General features: G+C 39.8%; 1 protein-coding gene across 2 annotated transcripts in view; it reads right to left on the reverse strand.

Moving 5' to 3' along the window:
- The window catches only part of LOC126475365 (DNA mismatch repair protein Msh3-like), a 356972-nt gene that overhangs the window by 185851 nt on the left and 157480 nt on the right, over nt 1–13641 (reverse strand). For both annotated transcript variants that reach the window (XM_050103183.1, XM_050103182.1), the window contains exon 10: nt 607–781. In XM_050103183.1, coding sequence (XP_049959140.1) covers nt 607–781 — 175 coding nt within the window. The remainder of the gene's footprint in view (nt 1–606; nt 782–13641) is intronic.

Consider the following 13641-nt stretch of genomic DNA (forward strand, 5'->3'; position numbering starts at 1 on the left):
AATTAAAACTTTATAACTGCCCATTATTATATTTCCACTATATCTGCATTGCTGTTTCATACTACAAATTTAATGGAATAATTATCTCTTTTTCTGGGAACAACACTCCTTGGCAGATCAGGTAATTATGTTTTATCATGAATTATGAAAAGATGTTGGCTGTTGACAATGGCTAAATACCCCAATAATTGTCACATTTTGTCGTAGAAAATATGTAATTGTCTGCCCACTTCTCCCGTTCTTCAATGGCTTTGATGACTATAGTAATACACACCATACGGCATGCTAAATGGAGAGGACAGAAATGGCATAATTCGGAACTCTGATCCTTGTTATAAAAAGGAGTTGATTACAGGCTACAATTTGGTAAAACTAGGTAAAAGATTGTTGGCAGGGAGCATAAATTACCAATTCACAAAAACAAAGAATATACAGCACACACAGAAAATATAAAAAAGGATTTTAAAAAATCAGCTGAAGCTGAGTTATTAGTTCTGTTTTAAATAGTTTCATCTTTCATTTTAAGAAAAAATTAAATAGTCTGTGCTTTTAACATCATCTTAGAACAGTTACGTAAATAACAATATGTTCCAAATGTATACTCACTCTGTGATAAGCTACATTTGTAAGTCCTCTATCTAGATCTGGAAGGCCTTTTAGAATGTCACCTAGTAGAGGAGTAACTCTGCAGTTAGGGTTGATCAACTCCTGCACGGCATCGTGCCGCCTCAGGAGTTCTGAAATATCACGGGAAGGTTGTGACAGCCATTGTTCCAATAATCTGTAATTTCCATAAAAATTAAAGGTTAAGGAGAATTTCAGTGTTCAACAAAATCAGCTACATCTATTTCTGTTAATATAATACAAACCAATTCTCCTTTTTTGTCTCAATAACAACCAATAACTACCTTTTTCTTCTTTACATGAAAATAAGGAGACTTTCAAAATATTCAGTGGAATTTCAGTACTGTATACCATATAGAAAGATGTTACAAAATGGAAATTTCTGGATGAAAAAATAAGCACAAAACTGAGGACATGCAATCTTTTCTCTGTGGATGAATAAGTTGTGCCACATAGCTGCACATAACAGGTCAGAAAATCACAGTACCTTTTGAGGTTTGTAATATAGATTTAAAACTGTCATTTGAACATTTCACTGTTTGCTGGTCGCTATCAGCTAATAGACAAATATTATGTTTAGGAGGATGGTCAAGTTCACCCCTACTTTGGCTGCATGACTTTAACTTGATGTGTTTATAGTGACTATAGTAATACACACCAGACGGCATGCTAAATGGAGAGGACAGAAATGGCATAATTCGGATCCTTGTTATAAAAAGGAGTTGATTACAGGCTACAATTTGGTAAAACTAGGTAAAAGATTGTTGGCAGGGAGCATAAATTACCAATTCACAAAAACAAAGAATATGCAGCACACACAGAAAATATAAAAAAGGATTAAAAAAATCAGCACCCCTGGCAGCTGGGCATGGAACTGCTGAGAAAGCTGTGATTCACTTGCTGAGAACACTGCACTGTACTGTAAACTACACTACACTGAAATTCGCATTAGCTTGTGGTGGCTGACATGTAGACTGCTACATCATCCCCCCAGGCAGAAGTAGAGTGTCGCCATCAAGGAATCCCACCGAGAAGTACACCTGTAGGCCAGAATGAGTCATCCACATTGGAGGAGCAACTGCATTGGGAGGCAGATGCTGCAATGGTGGCACTTGCAACATAGCATCTCCATCCGAGGTGGGCAGACGCCTCCATTGAGCCACTGTCATTGGTGTGGAAGATATATTCTAGTCAGACAATTATAGCCTTGCTGTTCACTATAATTTCATTTGTTTGTGTAAGTCTTTAGAAACTTTATATGGGCCAGAATATGGGGCTTGTAGTGGCAGTTAATGCCTTCCATGCAGAGAATAACATGTGTACAATGCTCGAGATACTGGTAAATGAAGGAAGGCAGTGTGTCATGCCACAAAGCTTCTGGAGGATGGATCCTGGAAACATACTCTCTCATGTGATGCAAAAAATCTGGCTTATCTTACGTGGCTGTCTCTATTACATCTGTGCTGACAAAATCACAAGGAAGGTGTCACCATAACCCAATTCTACCAATTATGAACTGATGTCATGCTTGAATGTTGTTCACAAGCTCAGTAGTACCACTGGTAGTGTTGATGACCAGGTATCTTCGTGGCATAATGGCACTGGCTTCAAACAATTATGCCAGCATTTGATCATCCCACTGCTTTCTGTGTGGTAGCAAGTGGTCTTATTGTGGGTATAAACACAAAATCAGCATTTGATCATCGTTTTGCTTGCCTTGTGGTAGCAAGTGGTCTTATTGTGAGTGTAACAACAAACCTTAGGCCTCTAAGCAAACCATTCTGATTCAAACTAACATCTGAGGTGATATGCAGCAGACATCCAAACCTCATCAACCATGTCAAAGTAAAGGCGAAAGCTTATGTCTCGACTGTGACATTATCAACCAGTACTGCTTCAGGCCAATGGGTATAATGGTCTGTCATCATTAATAAGTACCTCTCCCTGTTCAGTGGAGAAATCAGTCCAACAACATCCAATTGTACATGGGGAAAGTGACTGGTGGTATCTGGGAAGTCATCAGTTGCGGCTTGGACAAGGCAGTTAATCTTGCACCGTTGACACTTGAGACATGATCTGACTCATTCCCAATAGTCTTTCTGCTTGTCCAGGCAAACAAAATGCTGAGACACTAGATGAAAGGTTGGATGCACTCCTAGATGGCCCAACTCATGGATGTTGTTAAGAGCTTGCTTTCTGAATGTTGTTGGCAGGAAAGGATGAGATCGATCACAAAAGACATCACAGTACAGATGTGTATCTTCTCCTGGTATGTCCATGAACTGCAATGTCAGTGCTGATGTTAGGTTGTTGTCATTCTTCACACTGAACTCCTTGGCTTCCTGTTGCACTTGCGCAAGTGCAAAAAAATCTATTGGACTCGAGAAACTGCTGACCCATAGCAGACAGTCTGAAATGACATTATTAATTCCAGATACTTGTCTAATGTCTGTTGTGAACTGGGCCACAAATTCAAGATGATTAAATTTCCAGGGTGCACTGTTCCATCATGATGTAAATGTCAAGGGCTTGTGATCCACATAATTTGTAAAGACTTGCACTTCAACTTGTGGACGAAAATAGCTAACCGCCTGGTACATGGGCGGAAGCTCATGGCCACATGTACTCCATTTCCTTTGTGAAGGTGACATTTGTGCGAGTAACACATCAGTGGCTGCCAGTTATTATCCACCCACTGTTGGAGTGCCACACCAATGGTTGGTTGGCTTGCATCCACGACAGTAGTTAGTGGTGTAGCAAGCTTCAGGTGGGATAAAAGCACTGAGTCAGTCATGTTCTTCTTTACAGCCTTGGGCCTTGCTAGCTGTGGTATTGCTTCTACCTCCTCAGTCAGAGGAAACAAGCCCACAGCTGAGATCTTATGACCAAGGGCTGCCCAAAAACACACTTGGCTATTTTCAGTATGGCTACATATTGTTCTAGTCATCTGAACACCTAATGCACATGCTGAATATATTGTTCCACATCGGCAGAGAACACCAGGACATTGTCGAGGTATGCAAAGCATAACAGTATTCCTTGAAGAATGAAATCTATAAATCTCTGCCACGTTTGAGCTGCACTGCATATGCCAAATGTCATAAACATTCTCTCATATAAACCAAAAGATGTGATTATGGCAATAAAGTACAGTCTCGATAGTTCGAGGTGAACGAGACTGGAACCACCTCAAACTATAGAAAACTCGGAATATCAAAATTTAAATGGGAAAAAGAAGTATTATGATATTGTAAGTAATACAGGTCAAAATATGAACTTTATTAAAATAAAAGTATTTACACATGCATTTGCATTGGCAGAATAACAATAATTATTTATTTAGACAAGTAATAGTGAAGTGTCTTTTGTTTGGTGAAGCTGCGACGATTCCTCATGGAAATGTCACACCACAGTCTCAGAAGCAGTAGGTCAGTTGGTGTCACCTCAGACTGTTGTTCCACGTAGCATATGGTGGCCTCGAGAGCAGCATTGCCAGCAGTGTGACTCATCATTGGTGCAGCCTCTGCCTCGTCATCCTCGTCACTCTCACACTGCGATGGAATGTTAACCATGTCAATTATAGAAGAGTCTGTCACTTCCAACTGTTCATCTGAATTTAACCACTCGCCTACTTCCACCTCTTCTGCCTCTTCACACTCTGGCAATCTTCTGATTAAATTACACAATGGTTGATCGTCCTCATCTACTAAATCTTCAGTTTCTCTGTCGGGCATACTTTCCTGTGGAATTTTCCTCCATGACTTAGAAATTGTGTCTGACTTTCTTTCGCTCCAAGATTTGCTAATCCAGTACACGACGTCCTTCAAAGTCACTTTCTTCAAAGTTCCTACAATGCTTTCGTTGTCTTTGGAATGCAGGATTGACTGTAGCAATCACCATCGATACTTTTCTTTTTTTAGACATTCCAGAATGCTCTGATCCATGGGCTGAATGAGACAGGTAGCATTTGTTGGAAAGAACATGGCACAGATACAATTGCACTGCAGTTCTTCTGCACTTGGATGTGGGGACACATTATCCATGACCAAAATTGCTTTGCATGGCAGTCCCCTTTCTTTTTAAAAAATTCTTGCAATCAGGTACAAACGAGTTAAAAAAAACAGTTCTTGAAGATTTCCTGATTCATCCAGGCATTATTCTGATGTGTATAGACAACCAGAAGAGCTAAGATGGATACATTCTTGAATGCTCTTGGCTTGACAGACTTCCCAATCACAACTAGTTTTAGTTTGTGGTCTCCAGTTGCATTTGAAGCTGCCATAACTGTGAGCTGCTCTTTGCTTTTTTTTTGTGCCCAGGAGCATTTTTTATCTTCACAAGAAGCAAGTGCTCTCGCTGGTAACATTTTAAAATTTAGCCCAGTTTCATCACAGTTATATATTTGTTCAATAGACAAATTTTCGTCAATTACGATTTTTTTAAACTCTACGATAAATTTTGAAATGGCCTGAGTGTCACCGGAGAGTTTTTCTCCACATACGTCTAGTTGACGCACTCCACACCTCTTCTTCCACTTGTCGAGCCAGCCCACACTAGTGGCGAAATTGTCATCTCCTTCCTGCAGCTGGTTTCTGAAAAACAAAGCTTTTTCTTGCAAGATTGGGCCAGAAATCGGAGCACCCTTCTGTCTGTTGGGTAAACCACATGAACAATGCCCCTCTTGTTTTTTCGAAGTTTGACTTCTTTACAAGTATACTTCTTCAACTGAGAGATTCGTGTGAGCATTTCTGTGAAGAAAACTGTTCCAATTTAAGTCGGTTTCTTCGCCAGTCACCAGCAGTAACTTCACCGACACCATATTCGAGAGCAAGTTTTTTTATTGTTTCTCCTTTGTCAAGTCATCTTAGTGCTTCTAATTTTAGATGCAAAGGCACAAATTTCCTCTTTTTTGTTACAGCATTCATCTTTGTAAGGTGTACAACGGAACACACAGTCAACAAACAAAATGACACACAACACTGTACAGTACACATACTGGGAACTACAGCAGCGTATGAACTCCCCAGTTTTGATTGGTAGCAGCCAGCAGCAGTTGGGGTATTTCGTGCCATACTGACAACAGATGTTCGTGCAACAGGGCAGCAAGCTAATCATCGGTGTTGATTGCATTGTTGTTTACTTTGTCACTGAGTTGTACTCTCCCTATCTATCTTTTGCAATGATATTTTTGTTATTTATCTATTTATCATGTCAGTAAAAAAAAGAAAGTAGATTGTTGCAACTTTTTTTTTTTTTTTGAGACTCTACTGTAGTGGGTATGTCTTCCATGGCTATCAGTTTCTGAATATATGCCTTCACCCAGTCCAGGACAGTGAATACAGTCACACCAGTAGAGCATAATTATAATCGCGTACAAGTGGTACAGGTTATCTCTCAGGCACCGTTCACAAGTTAAGTGCATGACAGTCAATTCCTGGGCAATAGGCTCCACTTTTATTTGGCAGCAAACATAATGCTGAGGACCACAGGCTTTTAGACAGGCACATCATGTCTTCACATATCACAGAATCAAATTTGGCTTTCATTACTGCTGCGCAGTCTGGAGTCAAATGTCTTGGCTGACATTCCACAGGGGCTCCACTGTTGTCTTTATGTGGAGCACTGTGCCATGGGGTATGCACTTAGGAGCACCAGAGAAACTGGTCAAAGTCAGGTAGCTGCTCAACAACTCTACTTACTCCCCCCCAGAAGCATGAAACAACTTGGTGCTGTGAACTGTTGTGCTGCAGTAGAAACTGGTGACCACTAAGCCAGTAACACCAAGTGAGCATTCACAACGTCTGGAAGTAGTCGACAGTGCTGTGCCAGGAGGCCTGCTCCAACAATCACCTCAGTAACCACCGCAATAATGAAGTCCCACGTGTACGGGTGGCACAGTCCAAAGTTGGGCTCCGTTAGCTGAGCACTGTACATCATGACTGAAGAGTTGTTAACAGCAGGCAGACAGAAGGCATTTGATGGTCAGCAACAATGCACGGATGTCGGAGTCAGGATGTTCATATCTGATCCAGTATCTATTAAGAATTTCATGCCAGGATCTCTGTCCGTTACAAATAGGCACTTGGCGTATGTCTAGCAATTGGTTCTGCCTTCTACCAGCTACCACTTGCATTTGGGTGAGAGCATGTGATGAAAACTTCTTTGCATGATCACCAAACTGGCAGCAGCACCAGCACATCTGTGCATCACTTTGTGGATCTGTGGCATCAATAGAAGTTCTACACTTTTAACATTTCCATTGCTGACAACAGTGCACTGACCTGGGTGCACAACAGTTCAACACAGTTTGCTGCGAGTGGGTCATGGTCAGCCCCTGCTATTGTTGTTGCAGTGGTTGCACTGTTGTCCCATACTGTGACTGCACTGAGCTGTGCGGACGCAACTGCTTCTTGCATTCAATCGGCCAGCTGTGCCATGGCGTCCAACAGCATGCCAATCTGTGGGACAATTATGGCATTTATCTGTGGCAGCAAATGACTGCTCAACAGCATGCACAACAAGTTATCTAGTACAGTGACTGTGTCAATCTTACTGCACAGGTGCCTCTGGTAATGTGATAGCTTTCTGTTGCCCATCTCCTCTTGAGTAAGAACTTGCTGTACTCAATCCACTTGTAAAGTGGCCACTTGTGATATCAATCGTGACTTGAACTTGGTGTACGAGTCGAGTTCCGGTGGCGCAATAATTATGTCTTGCACCTCAGCGGCAAATAATTGGTTGAGTTGGCTTACTATAAGTGTGTACTTAGTTACGTCATCTATTATTCTTGCACAGCCAAAGTTTCCTTTACTTTTATTTGCACAAACCAAAGGATGGGATTACCTGCCCAGAAAGATGACAGATGGACTGCTATTCTCAACACTATTGGTTCTTTGATCATCATGCGATTCAACTGAGATTCTGCTGATCATGTTAAGTTAGTTCAGTATAAATTACACGGCTGTTCCACAAAGAGATTAACACTGTTTGAGCTTTGATAATTGAGGAGGTAGTAATGATAACCTGATCTAGTTGTGATTATTTGGTACTCCTGTGACTTGTGTTGTAGTGCCTCAAGAATTTCGGTGAAAATTCTAGAAACACTTGGCCTTCAACTGTATCGAACACCCAATATTTTAGGTACGAGTGTGGGAGAGTGAGAATGTTTCTACCGATGCACCTGTTTCTATTTGCAGGTTGGAAGTCCGTTATTTGAAGACACTAAGAGGGGCGAGTCACTGGCGATGACAAGTGTTTGCTGCCAGCGCCACAGAAGATAAGATGAAAACACAAGGAATAATTCTGTAGTATTCTTTGATGTGTCAGTATCTGTGCTGATTGCAAAAACGACTAATGCACAATTGAATATGCACATTCATGTACTGGACTCGCTTGAGACTAGAGACCTTTTTTTTTTTCACATCTTAGTTCTGCATGAGGCAGGACGCATGTGATGTCCATAAATTACTGGATTATTACTATGATATTGATTTGTACTTGAGGACAATACTATGGAAATGGAAGAGGATGTAGATGAAGATGAAATGGGAGATATGATACTGTGTGAAGAGTTTGACAGAGCACTGAAAGACCTGAGTCGAAACAAGGCCCCGGGAGTAGACAACACTCCATTAGAAATACTGACGGCCTTGGGAGAGCCAGTCCTGACAAAACTCAACCATCTGGTGAGCAAGATGTATGAGACAGGCGAAATACCCTCAGACTTCAAGAAGAATATAATAATTCCGATCCCAAAGAAAGCGGGTGCTGACAGATGTGAAAATTACCGAACAATCAGTTTAATAAGTCACAGATGCAAAATACTAACGCATATTCTCTACAGACGAATGGAAAAACTGGTAGAAGCTGACCTCCGGGAAGATCAGTTTGGATTCCGTAGGAACATGTAAGGCAATACTGACCCTACAACTTATCTTAGAAGCTAGATTAAGGAAAGGCAAACCTACATTTCTAGCATTTGTAGACTTAGAGAAAGCCTTTGACAATGTTGACCGGAATACTCTCTTTCAAATTCTGAAGGTGGCAGCGGTAAAATACAGGGAGCGAAAGGCTATTTACAATTTGTACAGAAACCAGATGGCAGTTATAAGAGTCGAGGGGCACGAAAGGGAAGCAGTGGTTGGGAAGGGAGTGAGACACGGTTGTAGCCTATCCCCGATGTTATTCAATCTGTATATTGAGCAAGCAGTGAAGGAAACAAAAGAAAAATTCAGAGTAGGTATTAAAATCCATGGAGAAGAAATAAAAACTTTGAGATTCGCCGATGACATTGTAATTCTGTCAGAGACAGCAAAGGACCTGGAAGAGCAGCTGAACGGAATGGACAGTGTCTTTAAAGGCGGATATAAGATGAACATCAAAAAAAGCAAAACAAGGATAATGGAATGCAGTTGAATTAAATCAGGTGATGCTGAGGGAACTAGATTAGGAAATCAGCAGTAGTTAAGTTTTGCTATTTGGGGAGCAAAATAACTGATTATGGTCAAAGTAGAGAGAATATCAAATGTAGACTGGCAATGGCAAGGAAAGCGTTTCTGAAGAAGAGAAATTTGTTAACATCGAGTATTGATTTAAGTGTCAGGAAGTCATTTCTGAAAGTATTTGTATGGAGCGTAGCCATGTATGGAAGTGAAACATGGATGATAACTAGTTTGGACAAGAAGAGAATAGAAGCTTTCGAAATGTGGTGCTACAGAAGAATGCTGAAGATTAGATGGGTAGATCACATAACTAATGAGGAAGTATTGAATAGGATTGGGGAGAAGAGAAATTTGTGGCACAACTTAACTAGAAGAAGGGATAGGTTGGCAGGACATGCTCTGAGGCATCAAAGGATCACCAATTTAGTATTGGAGGGCAGCATGTAGGGTAAAAATCGTAGAGGAAGACCAAGAGATGAATACGCTAAACAGATTCAGAAGGATGTAGGTTGCAGTAGGTACTGGGAGATGAAGAAGCTTGCACAGGATAGAGTAGCATGGAGAGCTGCAACAAACCAGTCTCAGGACTGAAGACCACCACCACAACAACAACAACAACAACAACACTGAACTTGTGTATTATCAAGTCTGATGTTTAAAGACACCAGTTGGCTTGTCAGAGTTTACTGACTTATATGGAAAATAGTAAATGTTGCTTTGTGTTGAGAGATGAAAATATACCAAGAATGAAATGAAAGTGTTCCACGAACACACAAATTATTTCAAGAATAGAGAAGTAGCTTAATAAATTCCTGTAATCCACTATAGTCTTTGGAGAAGAAGCTTTTGGGAGATCGATGTAGCTGATTACCCAGAGAAGAGAACTGGCTGCACACAAGAGTAAGTCAACTGCGAGAGACGTTTGAGTATTGCACCTCAATACCACACTGTCTCGTGTAATCCGAAAAACATCAGAGTGTGTGTAGCCATTCATTTGTTTTTGTTTTGTTTAATTTTCAGTTGCCAGTAACCACATGTAAATAACAAGACGGCTGGAAACTTGCCCTAAAACAAAGAAAGTGGATTTTAAAGTGTTATTGTAAATTTGAAAACATGAAAGGCTCAGTTAAATGCTAGATTAGATGACCAAAGTGCTATGCTGGATGACTAGAAGGCTGATTCAACCACTCTAAGTGAAAAATTAGATGCTCAAAGTGAAACCTTGAACAGTCAAGCAGCAAATATAGTTTTATTAAAGACTGAATTTCACTCTTTAAATAATAAGGTAGAATATCTGAAGTTAGATTTAAAGAGTGAACTCACTAGTTCTTTGAATACCCATGTTAATCAACTATTCACCGAATTTAACAAGAGACAGGAGGAGGAACTTCATGATTTAACTAAAAAATTAGAATTTGACATTGAAGATAAATATAATAATGTAGAATCTGAATTTAGTGAAAATTTAAAATTTTGTGAAAACGTACGTAATGTTAAATTTAATTCCATAGGACAGGAAGTGACTACTTTGAAAGAGAGGACAGAACGACCTAAGGAAGTAATGTCGATTATTCCATATCCCAGGTGTTACTACACGCATTCTTTGTTCGCGAGTAGATAATATAGGACGAAGTTTTAAAGGAAAAATGGCCAACTTTGACATTAGAAATTTAAGTAGTTTGGCGAAACCATTTGAACTTATTAAAGATTGAGAAGTTACAGAGAGTATAATCTCCAGAAACATTTTCGACGGTTGCTTTTTCCAAACCTAATTATACTAACAAGGTTATGGATGATTTGTGCGAAGAATTCAAACTTGTCCATGACAAAGTAGAAAATAGAATAACTTTACCTAATAATGTGTTTCATAGTAAAGTGGTGATTGTTTTGTCGTGGGGAGACTTTTACATAAAATTTAATGAGAAGTACTGGTTTGTACTTGCTCAAGTGAGGTTAATATCAGATCCATGGGATACAGGCTGAGTCACATCTGTCTCCCAGGGAAAATTAACATTCTGTGTTAACGGGCAAAGTGATGACCATCAGATACCTGGTTGTTTTCGGTGTTGATTCTGTACTATTTTTTGTGCACTGAATGCCCTTCAAATCTTAAATTATTCTGTAATCTATTCTTGAATTCTTATACTATCCTATTATCCAGCTTTAGAGAGAGACATATAAGTTGATCAGTTTTCTCTTGCTTCTACATCCTTGTCTTTACTTGGCTGTAAAGCAATGGCTACTGCAAGCCATTGATATCAAGGCCATACTGCTTCTTGTAGCAATAGCAATACTTTATTATATCACTATTCATGGTGTCAGATCGGTTACGTGGGCTTCTGTTCCACATTATGTTATCAACTTGATAAATTTTATTGTTATATCAAGTCAGGACTGAAGCACTTATTACTGATTTCATAATATGCTCCTTAGAAGCAGTTGAATTCCGATTGGATATATCTGCAATTACATCCAGAACAGTCTGTGTTATCAGTACTTGTTAGAGCCCGATAAGTATTTATGTCACCTTCACACTACACTCTAGTCAGTGGTGGTCTCGAATCTCAGCATCCTCTTGAAGAGGAATCAAGTAATATTAGATTAATAGAATATGGAATTTTATATGAATCATTACATAATTGTGATAACAGGATATATAATTTTTACCCTTTGTGAGATATAATGTAAATGGGAGGGTTTGTATCACTTTTGGAAGGGGTGGGTAGTGTAAGTACAAGCATGACCAACACTAATCACACACTCCACCTTTCAGACATCCCTCGCAGACAAGTGTAACTGATTCTTCACCATTTGCCATTCCATAGGTGTTGATAAGATTTTTCTTTGGGGGCTTCAAAGGTGAAGGTGAGAATGTCTGTTCTGTAGGAGACATTTAACATCATACCTCCTCTGGCTTTTCACTCAAGTACTGGCGAAGTAGGGATCCTGCGGAAGGGGGGTAGAAAGGGTTTTCCTGTCTTTGGGGCAATCTTCTTTCCCTTCTGTGATCTTAGCAACCACTTCTACTTTTTCCTTTCTTACTTCTCATCTGAGTACCAGTCTATCTTTCTCTTTCCATATGCATATACTTCTATCACTGAAGTCCTTCTTGTCTTCCATGGGTTCCAATAACCTTCAACTTGTTTCGTATAAGTAGGCTGAAGAATCAGGATACACAAACACAAATCCACATACACACAAAGATATACTTAAACACAAACAGGAGAATTATGAATTAGAAACCTGAAGTGATGTCAGAACTGCCAAGGGATGTAAGGGAATAAAGATATATGTACATCTGAATAGATGCACATATTACATTGTTGATATGTGACAGTTCTGCATCACAATTTTTTTTTTGTCGCTCTCAAATATGTATTTACATGCATATAAAGACAGTAGAATAAACAATCAACACACGTGCTGTGCTAGTCCTTTGAGAAAAGGGACAGTATCTACTAGGAGTTGGTAAATACAGGCAGACATAGCATCTACTATGTGTGGGCATGATATCTGTCTATATAGTAGGAGTGAGGAGTGAAAGAAGACTCTAGGGTGTTAGGGGGGTATTGGAAAGTGGAGTTCAGGTATAAAGTAGAGTCGTAATGTCACCAGAGAATATTTAAGAGTAGTATTCATAAAGATGTATGCTAGGGCGATGAACCAGGAGGCCTACTTAAGAAGGATATGGAGGGCGTACTCGACATTTATTGGATGAGAAAAAGGCAGATAGGCAGACCCATGAAAGGCTGACCTATAATACACAGACAGGGACACCAAGAAGGGGATTGACCTGTACCATAGGAGAATAAGAATAAGGAAGGGGCATACCTAGCAAAACGGAAGGAGAAAGGGTACTCCTAGGATCAGCCCATGAGAGATATAGGTACTGTTCCTAAAGGGGAAAAGGGCCGCATCATGACACAAGTCACACATTTAAAGGGATGAGTCTGGTAGATTTGAAATCTATGCAGCACTAGCATTTTTACATTTTAGATTTACAAGTGTCAGAAGAAGGGAACACTTTTATTCTACCCAGAGTTCCTCAAGATTACGAGAAGTAATGAATAAGTACATCCTTAGGAAAAGTAATATGGGAAACAAGAACAAAGCAGCAGAGCATTCACAAGTTACGTACACCTGCAATTTATGATTGGAAGAGGAATAGCAAACAAAAATTTGGTACTCTCGAATTTTTGGAGATTGAAAAGAGATAACTCCAACATGGATTGAAAGGTTCAAGTTTTATAATTGTGATAAAATACGCACAGTTATTAGTAGAAAGAGATGTACTGTTAAAAGATAAAGAATTATGTTGTGGGATATTATTGTACATAATGAATATGTATAAAATATCACGTGTCTGAACTAAGGGGAGGGATATGTAGTACCTCGAGAATTTCGGTGTAAACTCTAGAAACACCTGGCCTTCAACTGTCTCGAACACCCGATATTTTAGGTACGAGTGCAGGAGAGTGAGAATGTTTCTACCACTCCACCTGTTTCTATGTGCAAGTCGAAAGTTCGTTATTAGAAGAGTGTAAGAGGGGCGAGTTACTGACAGCAACAAGTGTTT

This window comes from Schistocerca serialis, chromosome 4, assembly GCF_023864345.2.
Source record: "Schistocerca serialis cubense isolate TAMUIC-IGC-003099 chromosome 4, iqSchSeri2.2, whole genome shotgun sequence".
NCBI classification, from domain to species: Eukaryota; Metazoa; Arthropoda; class Insecta; order Orthoptera; family Acrididae; genus Schistocerca; species Schistocerca serialis.